Consider the following 25353-nt stretch of genomic DNA (forward strand, 5'->3'; position numbering starts at 1 on the left):
TCCAAACTATAATTAATGTAAGTGAGATAAGTAGTTTTCAAGCCTAATATCCTCCAAGCAAAGCTTGCAAACAAAGCAATTCCTTCATTTTTTCATTATTTCATAAGTTTGTGTTTACTATTATGTTCTTCTGGTTGAAAAGCATTTATGGCCCTCAGGCAAGCCAAACCCGTGAAAGCTCCTAAATTAAAATGGTAAAGTAGTGAGCCCAGCTCCTCCACTGTATATAAGGGTTTGCTTTGAGGTCTCATGGCAGAGGACTGCTCTCTGCTTTGCTTCTGCTGCACCTGCTTCCTTCCTTGGAACCAACCCATCTCAACGTGTCACCATGACTCACCAGCTATCTGCTGGAAGGACCTTCATAGGAGGAAGGGGATTCAGTTCAGCATCGGCTGTGTGTGGACTAGGTGGGCACAGAACTTATGTCGCCTCTGTACGCCATCCAGTTGGGAACAGATATGGGGTCCATGGCTTTAGCAGCCAAAGTCTTTCTAATATGGGTGGAAGCAGAAGAATTTCCTATGGCAACTATGGTGGTTATGGTGCTGGACGTTTCGGTGGCTTTGGCTGTGGTCATGCAGGTTATGGTGGCCTTGGGTTTGGTGGCAGGGGGGGTCATTATGGCCCTAGAATCTTTGACTCTGTTGGAAGTTGTGGGCCTTTGAGAGGATATTTGAACAGAGGTGATGGCATCCACGGTGTTCAGATCAATGAGAAGCTCCTGGAGCCTCTTCATGTGGGAGTTGACCCACAGGAACACCAAGTACGGAATCATGAGAGGGAAGAGATGAAGAACCTCAACAACCAGTTTGCTTGCTTCATCGATAAGGTCAGAAAGCAAATGTTTCCTACTTAAAATAAAATGGTGGGCCCACGAGTGTACGGAGGCCAGCGGAGGCCCCAATTCCACCTGCCGCCGCTGGCCATTTAAATGTTTGTTTCTGAACAAGCATGGTGGTTTTCAAAAAGTGTCTGAAGAGGACAGATTAATTGTTCCTTTAGCAGACTTCAGGCTTTATTATATTTTTAATGACTGTGGATCCAAACACCATGTAGACAAAAATAAAGCAAAACAAAACAAATGTTTGCAGACATCTTTAGAGGCTGATTCATATGCCTGTGGTTTTCTGGAGCTGCTTCATACACTACATTTATTTTTCCTAGAAAGAGATCACCTTTGTATAGGAAAGATATGTCATATATGAAAAACTACTAGTACTATTACTTCTACAAATAGTTATATACAAATTTTAACCAAAGCTCTCAAAGGGGTTTACATAGAAAAATAACTCCCTGTCCCCAGAGGGCTCTCAATGTATAAAAAGAAATTCAAGATATACACCAGCAACAGCCACTGGAGGAATGTTGTGCCGGGTTTGGATAGGTACAGTTGCTCTTCTCCTGCTAAATATGACCACCTCCACACTTAACAGCAAACCACAGCTCCAATGGACCCATGATCTATCTCTATCCACCCCCACATGCTCCAATCAAGCCCCCCCCCCGCACTCAAAGGATCAAAATCCCAGTCTGGGAGCTGGGGACGGGACTAGCTACATGGGCTTCCTCCATGGCTTTGAGGACAGCCCGTACCAGCCAATAGCGCCACTGTCCGAGGGAGGAGCTTCCACCCTTAACTCTGGTTTGGAGTTAATTCAGAATCCAGATATCACAGCAGTCGGAATGGACCCTCAGTTGGGTGACTGAAACTCACTGCAAACCGAGGGTTCATTCCATGGTTTAGGGGCCAAATTGGAACCATGGTTGGATCCAATAATTGCAGTTCTGACCATTCTGAAAACACAGGGGGTGGGGGTGAACCTGAGATAAGTTCACCTCAGGTTCCCCATTATGTCCAAAGGCAGCCTATGAGTTGCTCTCCCTTTGCTGAAAATATACATGAACATACAAATATCACTCTTCTTAAGGGGCCACTGCTCCACACATTAGCTACCTGACATGTCATCTGAATGTCTTGTGCCCAGTTATTACCCATCAGTCTCATCACCCACCATGCTTAAAGAGGATATGGCCACAGCCTCTGGGCGATATACATGAGAATCCACTTTGGCCCTTGGAGGTCTGTTGCAAATGTTAATACATATATTAAAACTGTGCTGTGTGTCTAAATGGGGAAGGGAAAGGGGAAATAACTAGGAATAACTAGGCAGTCTGTACTGCTTCAGACTCATATCTCCCATGTTTGGTACTGCCCCCACCCTGACCCATTCATTTTCCAATAGAGGGAATGCATGCCCAACTTTGCTTTTCTCCAATGAAATTGATGTGTCTGTGTGTACACCGTAGTAATATACATTGTTAAACATTACCGTAACCAATTAACTCCAGATCTGAAGGGATGAGTGAATTCTCTTAATCTGTTCAGGCTTTAATGTCCACCTGCTGATTCCAGTTTTGTTTTTCCTTGTGAGACTACAGAAACCTTTCATTCTCAGAAATGCAATTATGCATTTTCATAATTGGGATCACCTTGCACAGATGCAGGCAGACCAAGAGCATGTAAATGTCTGCTGCTCTAAAAGCAGACTTGATCTTGAGCTTGCTTTCTAAGTCAAGGTGTGTGTGCATGCTTCTTTTTAAAAACAGGTCCGATACTTAGAGCAGCAGAACAAGGTGCTCGAAACAAAGTGGAACCTCTTGCAAGAATGTGCCCCCCCAGCAAGGAGAAATCTCGAACCACTTTATGAGAATTTCATTGGCAACATGAAAAGACAGCTAGAATATTTATTAGATGACAGAGAACACCTAGCAAGTAAAGAAGCTGCCATCCAACACCTGGTGGAGGAACTCAAATGCAAGTAAGCTCATTTGCAGATATTGGCTGACATCCTCTCTAACACTGCACAAGTGCCGCAAAAACAAAACAAAACATGCAGAAACTGCTAATGGCTCCACGTCTGAAGCACAGGTTTTCACCTATCCCCCCTCCCCCAGGATAATTAAGATGCTTTTATGTTGCACTAAGTTCTCCTGTACGTCAACAGGTATGAAGAGGAATTCAGACGTCGTACAGAAGCAGAGAATGAATTTGTGCTGCTCAAGAAGGTGAGGTGTTCAATTTGAACTGTTTCATCGAAGTCGATGAGTGGCTCGAGTTGGCATTCTTCAGGATTCAGCTGCCTCCCCAGTCATCAAAATTAAAGCTTCAACCGGGTGGGCGGATGCATATATTACATCTCTGGTGCTCCTGCATATCAATGGGTGTGCAACACTAAGATACTATGCAACAGAGTGGCCAGAACCTCAGGGGTATGCTCATGAGTCAAATGGGCCGTAACCCAAAATTTGGCTTTTAAAAAGCCAAATCTGGCAACAGAGCTATGCAGTGCATGGCATATAATGGATGGAATCCCATCTTTCTTTGGCAATGTGGGATAGATCCCTAAAGCCTTTGGCAGAACCCCCTGATCCCCATAGTCTTCTGTAACTAAGCCAAAATACATGCTAATGTCATAATGGTATATTCATCCTCTGTTTACCTTCTGCTAGGGGTACTATTAGTACCCCTAGGGATATCTGAAGAAATCCCAGGGAGTACTCAGAGCCCTCCTGCTTTCTGACACGGCAGTCACACTGCTCATAAACAGTCTTGTTGAAATTAATGGGACAAATGAAAGTAAGTTTTAAAAGTTTATTTCAACAGGAGTACTCATGAGTTACTTAGTCTGGATATAAGCCAGTGACTGGAGTAGCCTGTCTCATAACTGCAACATTTAAGTCTCATAACTGCAACTGTTGGAGCAGTCTCATAACTGCAACATCACACACACACACCCCTAAGGCATTGGAAGCTGCCTTATACTGAGTCAGTCCATTGGTCCATCTAGCTAAGGATTGTCTACCCCAACTGACAGCAGCTTCTCCAAGGTTACAGACAGGAATCTCGCTCAGCCCTATCTTGCAGATGCCAGGGAGGGAACTTGGCACCTTCTGCCTGCAAGCCTGCAGGTGCCCTTTCTCAGAGCAGCCCCATCCCCTAAGGGGAATATCTTACAGTGTTCACATGTTATCCCCCATTCAAATGCAAACCAGGGTGGACCTACTTAGCAAAGGGGAGAATTCATGGTGGCAGAGAGGGAGCTCTCCATTACATCTGGGTATGTGTGTGTGCCAGGGTGATAATGGCAGGTCTTCCCATGGTGTGGGGCTACCACAAGACCAGCTCTCCTCCCATAGACCAGCTCTCCTCCCATGGGGTATCTGAGCTGTAGGTTTGTGACAGAAGTGTACACTTGTTAAAAAACAGTTAAGGAACCCAAGAATTGTCCTTGTATACTTTTCAAAACACCATCCATATGAATGGTATTATATACATTAACAAGGTCATAAATATAACACAGTATGCTGACTGTCAAATCTTGTCTAATATTTACCGATATATGTCCGATACTGTCATATATTTGAGCTATTGCTTGCCAGCAGCCACATACAACTGTTGATTGCTGCTGCCAGATCTTTGGCTTTGAAATGTTGTTGCCAAATATCAAGTGTTTGTTGAATATTCATGCACGTGACCTGGATAATATTCGTCAAAATGTGCAAAAAATTTTGAGAACTAGGGTAGGGAATTTTCAGCTCTAGGGCTTGTCATTTCATGAAGGCTTATACAGACAAAGCAGGGTATCATTGCTTACTTCCTTGCTTCCTGGATTTGCACTTGAACACTCAGAATGGCCTGCTCAGAGTGTGCTTGCTCCAAGGGTTTCCAGGGTTCAGCTGGCTTGCTCACTATTCTTTCAGCAACTGAACACAGTTCGGGTTTAATTGGCTGTTAAATCTTCTTTAGGATGTAGACAGCATTGCAATGAGCAAGACAGAACTGGAGGGGAAAGTGGATTTGCTCCAACGGGAACTGGAATTCCGCAGATGTGTCTATATGGAGGTAAGGTGGAACCAGACACAATCAAATTGATTCATGGATTGAGGGATGTGACTCTAGCCTGTTCTAAGGAAGGATTCGCCTTGGAAGGATGCTACCAGTGAGGATGGGCCTGATGTTTTCTAAACAGAAATGGTTGGGAAAAGAATAAGTATCAAATGCAGGTCCCTTCATTATTACTCACTCCAGAGGAAATGACCTTAAGATATGTGTGCAGACAAAAGCAGAGCAAGGTAGTTGAGCTGTTCTTCCATGAGTCAATCAAGGCTGCAAGCCGAGGGCTGGGGACTGAGCCAATCAAGCTGCACCCCAGGAAGCCAATTGCGTGGAATGGAATCCCAGAAGTGTTGCTCTCTCACAGCTGGAGGTACACGTTAAGGGCTCCATTGTGAGTGTGGGGATAGAATCAATTGTGATTACAATGTACTGAAAAGGAAAGCATGATTGCTGTCCATTAAAATATAAGCGGGGAAGTAACTTGCCTAGGGAGCAAGAGGTTGCCAGTTTGAATCCCCGCTGGTATGTTCCCCAGACTATGGGAAACATCTATATCAGGCAGCAGCGATATAGGAAGATGCTGAAAGGCATCATCTCATACTGCGCGGGAGGTGGCAATGGTCAACCCCTCCTTTATTCTACCAAAGAAAACCACATGGGTCCATGGGCACCAGGAGTCAACACCGACCCAACAATACAACTTTACTTTAAAATATAAGGGAACATGGGTTTTGAAACTAGCATATCTGAGTGTATGAAGCAGTACCAAGTACAAATAGCTTAGGTTTTAATCATGTGTTTAATTTTATATTCCTCCTTGTTTATAGTATGTTACACCTGGAGACAGCAGGAAATGAACCTGTGACCCTTTGCATGCAAAATATCTGCTCTGCCACTAAGCTAAAGCCCCTCCCCTATTTACCTGTGTGCATGCACAAAGTGCTTTTCTCATTCACTGATGTGTCATGGCAGGCTGCCTCTACTCTCTTGGTCAAATGAACCAAATTTGGTTAGAGGCCCTGGCCTGCTGAAAGACATCCCCTTTTGTTTTTACTAACCACACAGGTGTGAGAATCCAGACCAAGCGATGTTCTAACTTTGATGCTTGACTCACATGGAAACTCTCTGTGATTTGCAGGAATTAGCACAGCTAGACAGTGGCCATGTCGGTGACACTAACATTCTTTTGAAAATGGACAACAGCCGAGACCTTGATATTGACTGCATTATCAAAAATGTTGAAGCTTGGTATCAGAGTGTTGCCCAGAGAAGCAAAGAAGAAGCAAATGCTTTGTATGAAAACAGGGTAAGTTATGGGCAGAGGTATACTAAACTTTACAACTGCAATGAATGCACCACTGAGAGACCTGAAAGGCCAAGTTGAAGACAGATCATCCTGGAGAGAATCCATCTATGTAGTCACTGAGAGTCAACATCGACTTGACGGCACTTAATCAATCAATCAAATATTAAACTTATTTGGTAGATTTGTTGTTCTTATCCAGTGACACACCACCATAAACTGGGGATATACCATGGGGCTTTAGCATGCATTGGTTTTAGTTTGTGTTAATTGCACATTAAATTGTCACTTGTAAAAGAACATCCTGGAGAAAGTGGTACCTAACCCTTTCCAGGAGCACTTTCCAGTTCCAGTTTGGGAAACAGTATTTGCCATATCAGTATAGGAAGCATAGGAAGCATCTGAGCCTCTGTTCTGTCATACCATGCAGCAAATTATGGGATACAGTGATGCATCCAAAATTCTCTGAATTTTAGAATACTGACTTGCCTGATCATGTTTCTGAAGTGAGAGCAATGCATTAAGAATCTTGCATTGTTCTGTTCTGTTTATTTCTGAATTTTGAGCACAGTGCTATGCCTGTGCAGTTTGTCATAATGCTCAGTTCCTTCATTTAATTCATATCTTTTCCCCCTCTCCAATGTGCACAAGCTTATTGATAAAACATGGCAAAGGCAAAAGGAATAAGGAGATGAGCATTGCATATGGCTAGATCAAGATGCTTTCAAGTTTTGCTTCTGTGTGTGTGTGTGTGTGTGTGTGTGTGTGTGTGTGTGTGTGTACATGCTGGTAAAACACCACACAGAAAGAATCTTAATGCAATCACAACTATGTCAAGATTGCCTGTTTCTAACATTTCATCCATGTGCATGTGCCCATTGGTAACAAAGAAGGGGAGAGGGAGTACAAATGAAAAGAAGAAATGGAAAGCTTCAAACTGTGGCAAGGGTGGCTCCAAAGGGGGGTTCATAGGTGGGCCAGCACCCACCCCCCCACACACACATGGATTCACCCCACCCTCCATTTCTGTTTCAAAAATCTAATATGTGGGACATAGTTTGCCCCCTATATATACAATTTGCCCCTTCTGCGCATCTTTTTCTCATGCTGCCACTGAATTGCACATGCTTCAGTTCCAGAATTTAATGTGAGACATTTGCCGCATTCATATGTAATACAAAACCATGGGTCCAATGGACTTGAAATTTTCCTCCCCCCACACCCGCCCCCGGATGTAATGGAGAGCTCCCTCTCTGCCATCAGCGAGTCTGCAGAGAGGAGGGGGAACTGGCTGTATGGGCTTCCTTCTTTCATGAAGGACCGTCCACACAGCCAATAACAGCCAGGTTGAGGGAGGAGTTTCCTCCCTCAACTCCAGTTGGAGTTAACACAGGCTGTGCTTCTGCATTCACACGTAACACAGGCTGCATCAAACCTTGGGTTGAAGTGGTGAAACTCAGTGAGGGTACAAATTGCAGTTTGGAGAGTGGAACCTCGGGTCACCCTCCAAACGGAACCAGATTTCCGAGGGCCAAGCCTGCATTTAGACGTAATGGTCCAGTAACCTCTGGCCTCTTCAATTTTGATTCTGTGTTATGTGTGAATGCTACTGTTATCCTAAGCTGGGATTTTGAGGAGTGGAACGCAACATAGAGCAAACCATAGGAATGAAATGGAATGAGGGAATCCCTTCACCTCTAAAAAGTGAGGACAAATGCCCAGCCCCCACCCTTAGAAGTTTCACTAAGCTTAGCCAGAGACATTTGGCTACCCTCAGCTGCCTGGAGATATACACTGTCTAGAGATATACATATCAGGTGGTATAAAAATATGGTAAATAAATATGATAAATAAATAAACAACATTCCTCAGGTGCTCTGCCCAAGCAAAAACTTGCAAATCTGCTTCAACTTTTGCTTTAGGTAAAACCTTATGACAAGGGAACCTAGGCATGTGCAGAACCCTAGCTAAGAGGTTTTGCAATACTTATTGAAACTTTTTTTGCTTCCTTCAAAATTATCCAGATAGTTCAGCTGAGGAGGAACTCCAACCTTTCACTTGGAAACAATTCTTTTAACATGCTTCTCATTTCTTGGTTTTAGTTCCAAGAGCTTCAGGAACAAAGAGGGAAATACTCGGACCATCTGAAGATCAACCAGCGCGAGATTGCAGATCTAACCCGGTTGGTCCATAAATTGCAGTGTGAGCATGACAATATTAAGAAGCAGGTAGGAGAGACTGTAGCATGTGTTATTTATTAACTACATTCATACCTGACCCTTCCTCCCAGGAGCTCAGGGTAACAGCATACATGGTTCTTCCCATCCCCATTTTATCCTCATAACAACCCTATGAAGTAGGTTAGGATGAGAGATACTGAGGCTATTCTCACGATGGCAGAAAACTGGGCTAACGGAGCCCAGCCCGATTTTCTCCCACCATGAGAACCACTGGGCAAGCCCTTAAACGGGGTTAGCAGGGCAAGTGCTCTGCTAACCTGTTTTCCCAAGTGTGAGTTGCCACGGCATGGCTCCACACTGCGACTCCCGGCAGGAGGCTAAAACAAACCTCCTAGTGTTGGGGGTCTCTCCAGGATGCCCCACACATGTGTGGGGCATCCTGGGACTTCTGGGGGCCAGGTGGCCCTCAGTCCCTGCAGCCCCCACCGGCTCCATGCCAGAGCTGGTAGCCGTGTGGGTGGCCAATCTGGCCTCCCAGTAACAAACAGCTGCTCGTCTGCGGGGAGAAGGGCCTAAGCCCACTCTCCCTGCAGAACTCTCTCAGGCTTTACATGTGGATTGTGTGTAGAGCCTCACTGGCTGGCCCAAGGTCACCCAGCAAGTGTCATGGCTAAGTGGGGATTTGAACTTGGGTCCCCCCAGCTCTAGCCCAATATTCAAACCACTGCACCACTGACTCTATCTGGGACTTGATGGTTTCACAATACAATACTGTGCCAGTATCTAGAAACAATATTAAGGAACAATTAATCCAGGAACCATATTAAATAAATATGTTATGCAGTACTGAAGAACTTTTTTTAGACTTCAAACACAAAGAAGCAAACAGATTCATAGGAACATCGGAAGCTGCCATATACCAAATCAGGCCATGGGTCCACCTAGCGCAGTATTGTCTACCGAGACTGGCAGCAGCATATCTGAGGTTGCAGGCAGGAGTCTCTCCCAGCCCTATCTTGAGATATCAGGTAGGGAACTTGGGACCTTCTGTATGCAAGCATGGAGCCTGCAGATTCTCAAAGAGTGTTGAAACTGAGAAAATGTTTGTTCTCTTGTTCAAATTACTGGACTTGCCTTCATTCTCAATTGCATTTGGTGACATAATCATAGAGCCAAGTCTGATTGGTTGCAATTTCATTCACTGACCTTTGCTCATGTCACTGCTTCAGACGTAACAGTTGCTATCCAGAGCCCTTTCTCACGATCGGTGAGAAGGGCTTAAGGGCATGAGAGGAAGGCTTAAAAAGCTTACCTCCCCCGCAGGTGATCCCTCCTCTAGGTCTGGGCGCAGAGATTGAGCACCCAGATGTGCAGCTGCCTCCTCTGTCAGTATCGAAGGCTGGGGGCTGGAACATGTTGCCCCCGGAACTCCCATAATGCACCGTGTGAGTGTGCAGTGCATTATGGGGATTCCCCCAGCAATGGGCAGCCGCCTCTCCCTGTTTTGCAGTGCCAGTTAAAAGTAGCCGGCGCTGCACACAAGCAGGGAAATGGGGTTAAGGGAGTGAGCACTCCCTTAACCTCATTGAAGAGAGTGGCTGTGTAGGCGGGTTTGCTGCCAAAGTACCACCAGGATTGGGTGCAATCTCAGTGGTTCTTACAAGCAGCCAAGACCAGGATGGCTTCCTTAACCCCTTTTCAGTTGGTCGTAAGAACATCCTCCCAGACAAATGCTACACTGATGCAATGAACACCAAAGATGCAGACACACAGGGAGGTCATGTAGCTGAGTGGGTGCTCGAAGCAGCCCAATTTCTTCTGCTTTTGGCCCACTTGTGCAAGCTTTGTTCTTGCAAAACAAGGATAGCATCCAACTTTGCATCATTCCTGCAACATATATGGACGGAGGAGAAAATTTCACAACAGTTTTATTGTTCCTCTCCTGGTCTTCTTAAGCTTATATTGTATGCTCTTAGATCAGCTGCTTTTTCATTTTAGATGTCTTCTTATTATCTCAAATTAAATCTTTCAAAACCTGAACTTCTGGTCTGCCCTCCTTATTCTTTGCTGGATCCTTTCTCTTTTTCTGGTTAGGTTTGGTTGTTATTGTTCCCTTTTCTTGAGGCCATAATTCCAGAGCTATATTTGATGCTGTTCCCCCCCCTTCCTTTTATTTGTATCATTGCAGAACCCTGCTATCTTCATTGGTTAAAAACTTCATTCAGTTCTTTCTCCTGCGAGAAATAAAACATTGAGGCTATTCACACGCGCATGCAAAACCAGGCTAAGGAAGCCCAGCCTGGTTTTGCATGCATGAGTATGCCACCGGGATCAGGCCCAAACCCAGTGGCACCATGGTGGTAAACCCGCTTATCGATCCGCCCTCTAAAACAAGGTTAGGAGAGCCAGCACTCGCCTAACCTCATCTTTCCGATCACCTGTCAGCCACGGCTGCTAGCAGACTGACTGAGTCTCTGCAGACAGACTGCAGAGAGCTCAGGGAGGGGAGGGGGATCCCCATAATGCACTGCACACTTGTGTGATGCATTATGGGATTTCCGGGGGCCAGGACAACACATCCTGGCCCCCGACCCTCCCCGCTGCCTGGGCCAGCGGAGAATTATCTGGGCGTGTGGGGAGCGCACCCAGGACGGCAGAGAGATCGTCTGTAGGCAAGGTAGGTTTAACCCTGCCTTCTCTGCAATCCACTCTCAAACCCTTCTCACTGCTCGTGAGAAAGGGCTCATTGGTTCTGTCTCTTATGTTGTCCCCCTTCATTTACTGTAATGCATTTTCTTTCAGGCTTGCCTCTCACCTGCAGACAATTTCCCCCCCGTTCTTATATCTGCCATCCATCTTGTATTTTCTGGTTCCCAGTTTGATCATATTTCTCCTCTTCTTTCTATTACTAACAGGCTTCCCCTTCCATATTGTTAGCCGCCCAGAGACATATGTTTGGGCAGGATATAAATTTAATAGATAGATAGATAGATAGATAGATAGATAGATAGATAGATAGATAGATAGATAGATAGATAGATATTGCATTCATTGTAAACTTCTGTTCCTTGCTTTAAAGTGTTTACATTCTCCTGTCCCTCATTATATCTCCTTTCCCCCCTCTTATTCCACATCCCTTCATGTTCCTACATTCTTTTGGTATCCTTCATTTCACCAAGCCTAAGATCTCTCTCCCATCTGCATCTTTTCATGCTTTGCTTTCCATTCTGTCATAAGAACCAAATAAGAATACAGCAAATATATACAGGTGAGGGGATGTGGGCGGGGAGGTGGAGTGGCTGTGGTCGATAAGGATAACATCTCCCTTACCAGGGTCCCTGTCAAGGTATCTGACCATATTGAAGGTGTGTACCTTTGTCTGGGGACCAGGGATAGATTGGGACTTCTGCTGGTGTACCGATCACCCCGCTGCCCGAGAGAATCCCTTACTGAGCTCACGGACTTTATTTATTTATTTATTTATTTATTTTATTGTTGAATTTATATACCGCCTTTCATTAAAAACAATCTCAAGGCGGTTTACAAAAGTTTTAAAAATATACAATAAAAAAACAATAAAAATATTAAGCTAAAAATATAAAAACAAACCAAATTTAAAATCTATAAAATACAAGCATAAGAACTATACACAGGTAAAAACACATAGAAGCAGCAATAAAATAGTTCTTGGCCTTGGAACTCACATTGGAGTCTCCCAGACTTATGGTGCTGGGGGACTTCAATGTTCATTTTGAGACCAATTTGTCTGGGGCGGCTCAGGAGTTTATAGCGGCCATGACAACTATGGGCCTATCCCATGTGGTCTCTGGACCGACGCACATGGCAGGTCACACACTTGATCTGGTCTTTTACTCTGATCAGGATGGAGTTCTGTGGGTGGGGACTCCTGTGATTTCCCCATTGTCATGGACAGACTACCATCTGGTTACGGTTAGGCTTACAACCACTTTCCATCTCTGCAGGGGCGAGGGGCTTATTAGAATGGTCTGCCCAAAGAGGCTATTGGATTCAATAGGATTCCAAGAAACCTTGGAGGGATTTAATGTTGGCTTTGCAGGTGATCCTGTTGATGCCCTAGTGCAAAATTGGAATAACATGCTCACCAGGGCAGTAGACACGATTGCTCCTAAGCATCCCCTCAACCCGCTTCAAAACTGGCTCCTTGGTATACGGAAGATCTACGGGGGCAGAAGCGGCAAGGTAGGAGACTGGAGCACAAGTGGAGAAAGACTTGACTTGAATACGACAGATTACGATATAGAGCACATTTAAAGATCTATGCTCAGGCAATACAGGCAGCAAAGAAGCAGTTCTTTTCTGCCCGTATTGCTTCTGCGAGTTCACATCCAGTGGAGTTGTTCAGGGTTCTAAGGGGGCTAATATGTGCCCCCAATCCCGTGAATCAGAATTTGGAGCCCTCAGTTACCCACTGTGATGTGTGTAAAGAATTTTTTGCAGATAAAATATCTCAGATTCGGGCCGACTTAGATGGAGACATCACAATTAATTCTATGTCTGAACTGGAGGTGTCTAGCATCTCTTCTTATGTAGTTTGACTGGATCAGTTTCAGTTTGTGACTCCTGAGGATGTGGACAAGCTGCTTGGAGTGGTGAGGCCTACCACTTGTTCTCTTGACCCTTGTCCAACATGGCTTGTTCTATCTAGCAGGGAGGTTGCTGTAGGAGGCCTGGTAGAAATCATAAATTCTTCTCTGCGGGAAGGCAGGCTGCCTCCTTGTCTTAAGGAGGCAGATATTAGACCTCTTCTTAAGACGTCTGCATTAGATCACTCAGAGTTGAGCAACTATGGGCCTGTTTCCAACCTCCCATGGCTGGGCAAGGTAATTGAGAGGGTGGTGCCCTCTCAGCTCCAGGCAGTCTTGGAGGAAACTGATTATCTAGACCCATTTCAAACTGGCTAGCTATGGGGTGGAGACTGCCTATGGCAGCCTGATGGATGACCTCCAATTGGGAATTGACAGAGGAAGTGTGACTCCATTGGTCCTTTTGGATCTCTCGGCGGCTTTCAATACTATCAACCATAGTGTCGTTCTGGAACGTCTGAGAGTGTTGGGGGTGGGAGGCCGTTTGTCATTTCTGATCATCTCCTATTCCATTCCCTTACTAATCTGTGTCATACACTCTTCCCTGATTTCTTAGACTGTGAGCATGCAAGCTGAATTTGAATTTTTATTAAAGTGTATATAAAGTTCAAAGTTTTTCCCCTGTATAAATAATGGTGGCTGTCATCCTGAGTAATGCTGTGTGCATGCAGGTAAAGAAGGCTTATGTGCAGCAATAGCATCCTCATTTCTGGAGCGTAGGGGTTTGCACAGGGGAGGGGGAGGGGTATGTAATCAAGTTATGTCCTTGGGGGCTGCACAACCCTAAGGAACATAATCTCACACTGAACAGACCACTTCTAGGGGAAGGGGAGATTGGCAAAAATCACATACACACACACACACCCTGCCCAAGTACACAAGTGCCTGCACTTCAGAAGTGTGGATGTTATCACTGACTGTATGCCATTTTTAGCTTCACGCATGCAACATTAAATCTATTATTATTATTATTTCTTTATTATTATTAATAATAATAATATTATTATTTTGGCAGGTGGATTCTTTGCAAACAGCCATTTGTGATGTTGAGCAGAATGGAGATTGTGCTCTTAAAGATGCCCGGAATAAGCATATTGATCTGCAGACAGGCTTACAGAAGGCCAAGGATGACCTAGCTGGCTTGCTGAAGGATTACCATGAGCTTCTGAACACCAAGCTAGCTCTGGATATTGAGATTGCTACTTATAGGACACTGCTGGAAGGAGAGGAGAGCAGGTGACTATGAATTTACACTGCACACACCAAACCATTTTGTTAATCTTATTAAGACAGGAACATAGGAAGCTGCCATATACTGAGTATGGGACCATAGGTCCATCTAGCTCAGGATTGTCTACACAGACTGGCAGTGGCTTCTTCAAGGTTGCAGGCAGGAATCTCTCTCAGCCCTATCTTGGAGAAGCTGCCAGGGAGGGAACTTGGAACCTTCTGCTCTTCTCAGAGTGGCTCCATCCCCTGAGGGGAATATCTTACAGTGCTCACACATCAGGTCTCCCATTCATATGCAACCAGCGTGGACCCTACTTAGCTAAGGGGTCAAGTCATGCTTGCTATCACAAGACCAGCCCTCAAAATTCTTTTAGTCTTCCTTGAAATCCCTGCAAGTATTTCCCATGGGCAGGAGCTTCAAATTAGACACGTTTTACTTTATGAGATGTGACCAGGAGAGAAGAGAGAGGGGCTACTGTTTTGGAGAGCAGGGGCTACTGTTTTGGAGAACAGCTACATCATGTAGGTTCGAATAAATATTTTATATTTATTAATATAATAGGTTCGAATAAATATTTTATATTTAGTAGGTTCGAATAAATATTTTATATTTATGTAAAAATCAAGAATCATGGGGTATCTGGGACAACAAGGCAACAGTCAGTTGAGATAAAATGACCCTAGATAAGGATGTTGTTAATAATGGGGTGTTTTTTAAAATGAATCTCTAGTGTATATATTTGTGATTGTACAGAAGTAAGCCTGTTGCTGTCTCCTTATAAACAAGAAGTACAGCTGAGTATGAGCTTCCATTGACCATCCCCCATTGAAGTGCATGAGATCTGTAAAGTTGTAGCTATATACCCTCATGCAGTTTCAAGACATTACACTGAGGTTGTCCAGGAAAAGTTCCTGATGGAGTCTGCCTCAAATTTGTCATCAGGATAATCTGTAATCAAGAATAATCAAGGTTCTTTTTCCCCCATAGGATATGCACAGGAAATCTTGTCACTATAGGTAAGTATAATGAGGCCGTGTTGGGTTAGGGTGGGTAACCCACTACTGGCCTCCTTATATCTTGTGAATGTGTTTGTTCACACATACACATGCACATTCACACTTCATATTGAGAAACATTAGACACTAGAATGAATGTACGTGTGTGCGCGTGTATTTCTCCAACTATCTTGTTGTGTCCTCTTCTAAAACTGTTACTCCCAACCCATCCTTATGGATTCCTAGCCAACCACCCCAACATGGTTATCTGGCATTCCCCACCCTAACCTAGTTTCTGGCATTGATCAGACTATAATACCTTCATTTTCCTGAAGGATCTCTATAGGTTGCTCTCTGCAGCCATCTAGTCTGCAGCCATGCTTTCCTTCCTGCAATCACAACATAACAAGCACACCTTAGGAAGATGGAGAAATTGGAGTTGATTCCTGCATTACCAATCATAACATGGTTCTTGCCAAGACAGAAAATCATGGGGGTCTGAGGACTACATGGCAAGCCATGTTTGGTGTGTGTGTGTGCTCCCACAGGAAGTAGGATCGTTAATATCAGCATAACCATTTGTGTTCAGGGAATTGTGTTGTGGAAGTTAAAGATGATCCATGTTCTATGGGAGCTACTTCATTCTCTAATTCTCACACGCAGGCCCTATTCACACATTAGGTTCGCCATGTGTACAATCTGTACAATCTGTATACATCTGCACATGTTTACATCTGCACATGTATACATCTGCACATCCGTAGTTATTCACACATTATGTTCAAATGCATAGAGTAGTACATAGTCTATCTATACCTTGCATATGAGGGGGCCTGTTCACTTTGAAAATGAGCGCTTGTACAGTCATTCACACAAAAACATGTGCGTGTGTACAGATGCCTGAATGCACATACAATATGATGAAGCTGTTCTCACACACACCCTAACCCAGGCTAGGGACACCCAGCCTGGGTTAGGCTGCACGTGAGAACCGCTGAGATCAGGCCTGATCCTAGCAGGGCAATGCTGCCTAACCCCACTTTTAAACCTGTCTCTTAGCCAGGATAAAAGGCTCAAGCGAGCCCTTAGAGAGCTCTGGGGTCATGTGTTTGCTGGGGCTACATTCAGCCCCAGTGGACACAGAGATGGGTGCCTAGAGATGGCTCCATTGAGGAATCCCCCAATGCACCGTGCATGTCACATGGTGCATTGTGGGATATCCAGAGGCTGGGATGTGTTGTCAAGGCCTCCAGAGATCCGCATTGTGCCATGCAGCGCAGATCTTCTGGGAGTATGGTCTGTGCTCTCAACAACATTCAAGTGCTCATCTGGGGCGGGGGAGGTGAGTTGAACCAGCCACCCCCACCACCCTGCTTGCCTGGTTATGGAAATGGCCCCAATTTCTGGATAGGACTAGCCCTATTCAGACATTAGGTTGTATGTGTGTATGGATGTCTGTTCACATGTTCATTATTGTGTGAATGACTGTATATGCATTCATTTTAAAAGTGAACCTGAGTACAGACCCTCTCAGCTGCAAGGTACAGATAGGGAGTCTACTGCTATATATCTGTTGAACATAACATGTGAATATGTGTCTGTGCATACAGATTTGTAAGTGCATATACTGTACGCAGATTGCACATGAACATAATGCATAGATAGGGATGGAGTTGTCCCATGTTCTTATCTCATGAGATCTGGCATCTCAATGTCCATCATGTCACAAAGGTAACATGAGAATTAAGTCTCAGTCAGGCTCTGTGATGGTCCTCACCTCATGAGTTTTCTTATATGAAGTTTCAGTTCGCAACTGAAATGTCTGAGTCTGTGCTTTCCCTTGCAGATTTGGTCAAGCCGCCCTTTATTGAGAACACAGCTTCATACAGATATGGTCCAGTAGGCAGAGGCTACAGTGGAGGATATGGTGCAGGTCATGGAAGACGCAGCGAAAGCTCCAGCTCCAGAAGTGTTGGACAGCCCTCACGGACTGTAGATAGTAACGCTACTACAGGACATGCCTCTGCAGATGCAGATTTTTTCTCAGGAACGGGATGCAATTCCAGGAATGTATCCCATTCTGTTGGTAAACCAAGTATTCCTGTAGGTATTGACAGCTCCTCAACGGGAGGTATCGATGTAACCTGTGGCCCAAGTGGAGGATTCAGCTCAGGAAGTGCAAAAGGATCAGCCATCAACATAGGCAAGGGATGGGCCCCTGGAAGTATAGGAGAAAGTTGCCCAGACGGAGGCTACCTCTCTGCAGGTTATGGACCTGGAGGTGGCATCCCATTTGGGGCTGGAGAGCTGGGCCCCAGGGTTGTAGGTGGCCCTGTAGGTATTGGCTGCAACCCTGGAGTCATAGGAGGTGTCAAAATTGGTCCTCCAGCTGTAGGCATCCCAGCTGTAGGCATTGGGCATATAGGCATCAGGGGGGAACCCTGCACAGGAGTAGATGCTCCTATTGGTGTGTGCTACCCAGGAGCAGTAGCAGCTCCTGTAGGCGTGTGCTACCCAGGAGCAGTAGCACCTCCTGTAGGCGTGTGCTACCCAGGAGCAGTAGCAGCTCCTGTAGGCGTGTGCTACCCAGGAGCAGTAGCAGCTCCTGTAGGGGTGTGCTACCCGGGAGCTATAGGCCCCTATGTTGCAATTTAAGAAATTTTTTACCAATTCACAGAATTTGAAACAGTTAGTTCTAAACCTGCAGAGAGCAAGAGTGATTAGAGCCCCCTCCAGTGCATGAGAATGCACATGTAGGTCATGGAATCATTTTCTGTTTTCAGTCTGTATTTGCATTCCTTTAAGCAAGGTGTCTGTAGTTATTTATGCTACACCACCATCCCATTTAACATATTTTCCTTTGGTATGCTTGGCGCTGGCACTTTCATGAAATGAATGCTTAGAACCATAAATCGTAACCCCCCCAAATATCTCTTAAAAGGAGAACCAATGCATAGTCTGCAGTGGTACTAAAGATTTTTTTAGTCTCTGTTTTAACTGACCCTTGTAATAACCCTATGTAGACATTATGTTCAACCCTCATACAACAAGGGTACAGTGTCCAAAGGTACAGTTATTCGCACATTATGTTGAACACAGGTACAGCAGTATACATGCTATCTGGTCCATGTATTTGAGGGGCCTGTACCAGGTTCACTTTAAAATGAACACAAGTATACGGACATACATCACTATGAGACAGTTCTCACGATCAGTAAGAACTGCTTTTGCCAGTTTTGTGGAGATGGAGCCGGCAGGGGCTGGGGAGTTTGGGGGCCGCACGGCCCCCAGAAGCTCCAGTATGCCCTGCGCAAGCATAATTATGGCAAACTAACCAGAGGACTGAATTAGTAAGAGGAAAAGACAAAATATTGCAAGCAGACACAAATCCAAAAATTAGAATGTACAAAATCAAAACAGCAATCAAGTAATATTTCTAGGTAATAATTTGTACCGCAAAATGGGTTGGGGGCAAAATATAAAATTTATTGGCATTTATAGAATTTATTGGCAGAGGCTGCAATGGTGGAAGTTGGGCATAAGGGAATTGGAGGGTAATAGGTATATAAAAGCAAAGGGAAAGGGAGTGGTTTCCATGGAGAAGGGTGAGCTAAGAAAAAGAAGAAGAAGAAGCTCGGCCTCCTGACCACTGAATGTACCAGCTGATATCCTGACTAAGTTTGTTAGAGAAAGACCAACTCAGTCCTCCTGAATTGTACAACTGAGGCAATTAGTCTGGATGTCAGCCATTGACCTCACATGCGTACTGTAGAGGCCTGTTCTTTTTTTAAAAAAAGATGGCTGGCATACTGCACAAAGGTATATCCGCCCAGCAACACTGCACACACACATACATTGCACAACTGTGTAGATTGTGCAAAAGACATCACACAAGAGTAAGTCCCCTGGAACTGAGAGCCAACGTTCTGTTCATGCCACCAGAATCTATGCTTGCTCTCTTGATTTTACATCATATTGCTTGGGGGAGATAATGTAGACCTTGAAAAATTTTAACTATGTATCAACAGTGGTCAGTGGCTCCATGAGTAGTCTCATTGAAATTAATGGGACAAGTTAGTCATCCTTAACTTGCCACATTAATTCCAATGGGACTACTCATGAGTAACTTAGTCTGCATGTCAGCCATTGCCATTAATTTCCAGAAAGATTGTTTTCCATACTAGGCACATCGTGTATAAGTGGAACTTACAGCATACAAACAGGAAATCTGTTTTTTATACATAACCTTTCCCCCCCACTATTGAAAATGCATTGGATTACAAACTCTGCACTTCCCATGAGGTTGATGTTCCCAAATGTTATGACTCCAGCTGAAGAATTTGGGGTTGGTGGGTAATTCTTATCTTAGTGCAGGAAGTGTTAACAGCATTACAATAGGTGTTGTTGGTTGTCAAAAACTGTATGTCTGTTGTTCTCTACAATAAAATGCATGAAGAATCAATGATTTCTAGTGATGCCTCATGGAACAGCCACTGGGATTCTTCACAGAAAAAACCTGTAAAAACAAAAGGACATTTTTTTGTACCAATGTGAAAATTCCAGAATTCAAAATTGAATTTCTGAATTTAAATTTAAGGCAACAATATTAAATTGTAGGTTGTCAACTGTTAAACTTTTTCTGCCCAGTTCCCCTAAAACCAGGAACATTTGTAAGAATGTTAACTCAATTTCTTTGCATGAAAATTTGAGTTATAGCATACAACTTTAGAAGTTTCCCTCCCTCAAATTTACATTTCAGAAAAAGGCTACAATTTTTTCTCACAACTGAAACATCTTTGGGGTGGGGAGGGGAAGGAGAATCAGCATTGCTACAATACTTCCACAACAGAGAGAGAGCTGAAATTTGGTACACCTGTGGCACAAGACACCCCCCAAAAGGTAATCGGGCATTTTAAAATCTGTCCCTTGAAACTAGGGGTTTGAACTGTATCTTGAAATAGTTAAGCTACTTTCACACTAATTAAAAAAACTGCAGTCTAGTACACATTATAAGATACCCCATTCATTGGAAAAGTTTGAAGACAGGACATTTTTACTTGTTTCAATTTAAACTAGCAAGATGCTTACATCATAACAGAAACAAGCACACAGTAAGCCAGACATGGCAATGAAGAAATGGGAATGGGAGTTCTGTTGCCTCTGATACAATTCATCAGCTGTGGATTAGGGGAGGAACAATTCCAAGCGTCACCCAGAATGTATGTTTGAAAACATTACAGCAGTTTACACAATTGGTATTAGGGGAGGAGAAGCTTCCTACCTGAAGTTAGGAGCACTCCCATTTGGGGCTCATGTGTTAGACCTAAACAAGGTCAGAGGTGGGGGACTTGATCATCAGCCAAACCCCAGCTGGGTAGGACCATTTTTCTGCCTATCTCATTCAGAAGCTGGGTATAGAATCTGTAGGGAAGTGCTAACTGGCTCAAAGTTGAGCCGGTTCCCTCTCAAACTGGGCCAGTTTGAGGACTCGCCTTTCAGCCAGGCCAGACCCGGTTTGGCTTGAGGTTGAGCTGAACCTCCGGGTCAGTTCAGGGCTGGTTTGGGCAGATTCGGAAGTGCCAGACGTGGTTAAAAATTAAAAAAGGAAAAGGAAACAGATTGCACAATGCTGCTGAGGGTTTCAGTGGCCTCGGAGGGTGTTGCTGCAGCCATGGGGGGTTTGTCTCCAACAGCTCCCCCAACTTGCCAACTTCCCCCTGGCCTCCCATGGGCCTTTTTGGCCCATTTTCAGGCCGTTTCAGCCCTCTGTGAATGAGCAGCGACTATTTTTGAGGCCGCAAAGCATGCATGTGGGCCATTTGCATGTCCAGGTCATGATTTGCATGGACAGGTATATATCTACAACTTGTACAGATCTCATGCACTTCAGTGGGGTATGGATAATGGAAGCTCATACTCAGCTGTACTTATTTATAAAGAGACAGCAACAGGCTCACTTCTGTACAATCATAAATATATAAATTTTATCATCTTATTATTGTTATTATCATTATTATTTTAATATTGTTGTACTGCTGGTCTACGACCGAAATAAAGTTTTACTTACTTACTTACAAATATATAAATTAGACATTCATAATCTTTTTGAAACCCACCAAAAAACCCCACTATTAACCATGTCCTTATCTAGGGTCAGTTTGTCTTAATCAACTGTTGCCTTGTTGTCCTAGACACCCCATCATGGTTTCCATTCCTGCTTGATTCTTGGTTTTTACACGAATATTTGATGTTGAACCTACATGATGTAGCTGCTCTCCAAAACAGCAGCCCCTCTCCATTCTCTCCTGGTCACATCTCATATTGTGAAAAAACCTGTGGGAGACTGATAGGAGGCTGGCAGGGGGAGGGGGAGCTGCCAGAAATCCCCCGCTCCATGGCCGCAGCAGCAGCCTTCCGAGGCCGCTGAAGTAATCTTTTAAAAAAAATTATTCGCCATGTCTGGCACCCCCGGACCCTCCTGAACCGGTTCAAATGCAAACCAAGCCAGGCCCCTCATTTGTGGTGCCCAAATCGAACATGCCTAATTTGGTTTGGATCCGGTTCATATTCAAACTGAACCAGGCAATCCAGTTTTGTGCCTATCTCTAGGTATCTTTGTAGGGTGTCATCCTACCCAGATGGGACTTCCCTATCAAGCTCCCCATCACCAACCTTGTTTTTAGGCTTTTCCTACCCTAATGCCAATTGCATGAACTGCCCTATTAAGAGGTGTGGAACTTGCTCCTTCAGATATTTCAACAATCCTCAATTGAGGGTTCTGTGGTTTCCAGTGGAAACTAGGGGTGTGCAGCTGAAAATGCATGACAATGTCTTCTTCACACTTGATCTTTGCTTGGATTGATGTACTCAAGGTGCAAGCAGAAACCTACCTATCCTTTCAGAATGAAAGCTGTATTCTAGTATACAGTGTTCTGCAATGTACATGTATAAAAGTCTGTAGTTCACTTCCTATCAAGACTGTTAAAAGTAAGCAATGAGTTGGTGGGGACGTGGAGTGGCAGGGCTGTGTACTTTCTAGCTGCCACCAACAATCGTCAATTGGAGGAGGGGGCGTAATCCATTTTTGGACAAGTCTGGCCCCAAGGCATTTTTCTTGCACCATTTATTTATTTTAAAAATATGTGCCCTGTCTTTCCTTCTCCATATGGGGCCCTCACAATGGCTAGTGACCATATTAAAAAATATGAACCACAACATTTACTAATAACAAAGAGCCTCCAATGAATCAAAACAGCAAGGTCAACATAATTTTTAAGAAAACCCATATATACACAGCAGAAAGGGTCAGACAAGAGCAGCAGATAAAGAGGGCCAAGGCTATTCAGTGAGTCCCGAAACCAAACAACCGTTTGAACAATGAGATCTTGACTGAGCACTAAAGGCAACAAGGGAGGGAATCCGATAACCAACACTGCATTGCAGGGCCTCTGCCTCATGAACTGGGCATCTCCCCAGTTGCTGCTCAGAGAAGGTTGCGAAAAAGTGCAGCCTGTTCCTCTGAAACAACTGGAATGTCAGACGCTGCTTTGGAAACTAAAAGGGTTAAATAAATTACCTATAATAAGGGCTGCAGAAATCTACTAGTCTACTAGTCTGTGACAAGTGAAAAGCTGCCTGACGAGTGAAAAAAGTCCTGATGCACAATATACCAACATAGCTTGACAAGTAAAATATTTTGTCTGGCTGATAAACTAAGCCAACATTTCTTCACCCCTGCCTATAATAATGATATGTAATTGCCTGATCCAGCGTTGAACAACTTTTTAATATTGTGAACTGCTCAGGGACCTTTTTGTATGAGGTGGTATATAAATGTACTAAATAAATAAATAAAGTTGGAAACAGACTTTCACTCATGTATACCTAGCTAGAGTCCACCTAATGGCACAGCAGGGAAATAACTTGCCTAGGGAGCAAGAGGTTGCCAGTTCGAATCCCCGCTGTTATGTTCCCCAGGTTGTGGGAAACACCTATATAGGGCAGCAGCGATATAGCAATAGCAATAGCAATAGCACTTACATTTATATACCGCTTTATAGCCGAAGCTCTCTAAGTGGTTTACAATGATTTTAGCATATTGCCCCCCAACATTCTGGGTATTCATTTTACCGACCTCGGAAGGATGGAAGGCTGAGTCAACCTTGAGCCCCTGGTCAGGATCGAACTTGTAACCTTCTGGTTACAGGGCGGCAGTTTTACCACTGCCGCCCACTGATATAGGAAGATGCTGAAAGGCATCATCTCATACTGTGCAGGAGATGGCAATGGTAAACTCCTCCTGTATTCTACCAAAGACAACCACAGGGCTCTGTGGTCACCAGGAGTCGACACCAACTCGACGGCACACTTTTCCTTTTTTACCTAGGTGGATCGGGAGCTACTTGTAGAAAAGGGTGCTAAGAAAGTGAACCCTCCCTCAAAGGCAGTTGTGAGAAAACAGTGATTATGCTGATCAGCTGTTTGGGAAAGGAAGCAGGAGGAGCTGGGCTTGATTTCCTCCCCTCCCCTTTGAATAGCCAATAGGCACAATGGCTGTTTTCCTAACTGGAACATAAGAAGCTGCCTTATACTGAGTCAGACCATTACTGTCTACACAGACTGGCAGTGGCTTCTCCAAGGTTGCAGGCAGGAGTCTCTCTCAGCCCTATCTTTGAGATACCAGGGAGGGAACTGGGAACATTCTGCATGCAGGCATACAGATGCCCTTCCCAGGGTGGCCTCATCCCCGGAGGGGAATATCTTACAGTGCCCACACATGTAGTCTCTCATTCAAATGCAAACCAGGGTGGACCCTACTTATCAAAGGGGACAATTCATGCTCACTACAACAAGACCAGGTCAATTGGCCCAACCTAGACAACATGCCTACTTCATCATTGGGTTTTGTGTGTTTGTTCTTAAAAATATAAATAGTAGCCACACCGGGACTTGATTCAAATTGGGACCATAGCAGGAAGACTTCTTCTTGCCTCCACCATGGTCCCGACTAGATCAGTCTCTTCCCATGGCTGCCAGTATTTGCCCTAGTTGTAAAGCCCCCATGGCAGGCCCAAATAATGCAACAGATGTATTATCTTGCTGGCACAGGAATTGCTCTCTGCACACACTCAGAGGCTCTGCCTTGACTCCTCCTCCACACGCTGAAGGCACTGTCTTCCCTCAGCCCAGCTGTAACAGCAGAACCCTCTGCAGCCCACCATCTACACGGGCTCTCCTTGCCAATCGCCCTCCCCACAGGCAAGCCAGATTTGGGGGCTGGTGGGGGGCAGGCTCACCTGCCAGAACCACTGGATCTGCTTGCTGTTCTTGGTGTAGTGGCGGTAGATGGTGTTCTTCTGCCAGTCAGTCATGTCGATCTCTTGCATGCCACACAGCATCAGCTGGAGGGGGAGGGGGCATGAATCACCTGAGAAAGCCCCAGAGCTGAGCACAGGCGGCAGACACATGCCCCACCCCCGCACACGCGGATGGCTGGGAGCGGCAGCCAGTTCAAGACTACTGAAGCATCTTGGTCTCTGGTCCCCAGATCCATTGGACTACAATTCCCATCACCCCCAGCCACAACAGCCACCAGCCACCATGGAGAGCCAGTCAACATGGTCAAAAATGGCCCAGTCAGCTCTCAACAGTTTGTCAGTCAACAGTTGGAGAGGAGGGCTGGTCTGGTGGCAGCAAGCATGACTTGTCCTCTTAGCTAGGCAGCCTTGACTCCAGGGGCCGCGCATCCCCCACTCCCCCCAGCCCTTGCCAGCTCTGTCACGGGGCCAGCAACCGTATGGGCAGCCGCTCCGGCCGCTCAAGGCTCCCTGCTCAGTCATCTGCAGGGAGAGCGGGCTTAGCCCACTCTCCCCGCCGTTTTGGAGAAAGTGGGTCTCACAGATTGTGAGACCCGCCTCAAGGAGGGGGCTGCATAAGGAGGAGGCTGCAACACAGATGGCCCTCCCATGAGCCTGGGCCCCACGTACCACCCCTGGGCCCGGAACTCTGAGAAGGCCCACCTGAGATGACCTCACATCACAAAATGTCCCCTGTCCCCAAAGGGCTCACAATCTTAAAAAGAAACTTAAGAGAGACGCCAGCAACAGCCACTGGAGAGATGCT

General features: G+C 45.0%; 1 protein-coding gene across 1 annotated transcript; it reads left to right on the top strand.

The window, feature by feature from the left end:
- Nucleotides 1-328: 328 nt before the first annotated feature.
- On the top strand, nucleotides 329-21003 carry LOC128344050 (keratin, type II cytoskeletal 71-like). Its single transcript, XM_053293482.1, has 10 exons — nucleotides 329-829; nucleotides 2608-2819; nucleotides 3006-3066; nucleotides 4808-4903; nucleotides 6036-6203; nucleotides 8303-8428; nucleotides 14021-14241; nucleotides 15224-15252; nucleotides 17078-17362; nucleotides 20984-21003. The coding sequence occupies exons 1-10, from the start codon at nucleotides 329-331 to the stop codon at nucleotides 21001-21003; spliced, it is 1719 nt and encodes a 572-aa protein (XP_053149457.1).
- Nucleotides 21004-25353: the final 4350 nt, after the last annotated feature.

Source organism: Hemicordylus capensis, chromosome 2, assembly GCF_027244095.1.
Source record: "Hemicordylus capensis ecotype Gifberg chromosome 2, rHemCap1.1.pri, whole genome shotgun sequence".
In the NCBI taxonomy this organism is placed as follows: domain Eukaryota; kingdom Metazoa; phylum Chordata; class Lepidosauria; order Squamata; family Cordylidae; genus Hemicordylus; species Hemicordylus capensis.

What these genes read in the sequence shown, in the direction of transcription:
- LOC128344050 (XM_053293482.1), top strand. Translation starts at nt 329, where the DNA reads ATGACTCACCAGCTATCTGCTGGAAGGACCTTCATAGGAGGAAGGGGA. An exon ending in CTGGAAGGAGAGGAGAGCAG is followed by an intron (nt 14,242 to 15,223) that starts GTGACTATGAAT and finishes TTTCCCCCATAG; the next exon opens with GATATGCACAGGAAATCTTG. An exon ending in AGGAAATCTTGTCACTATAG is followed by an intron (nt 15,253 to 17,077) that starts GTAAGTATAATG and finishes TTTCCCTTGCAG; the next exon opens with ATTTGGTCAAGCCGCCCTTT.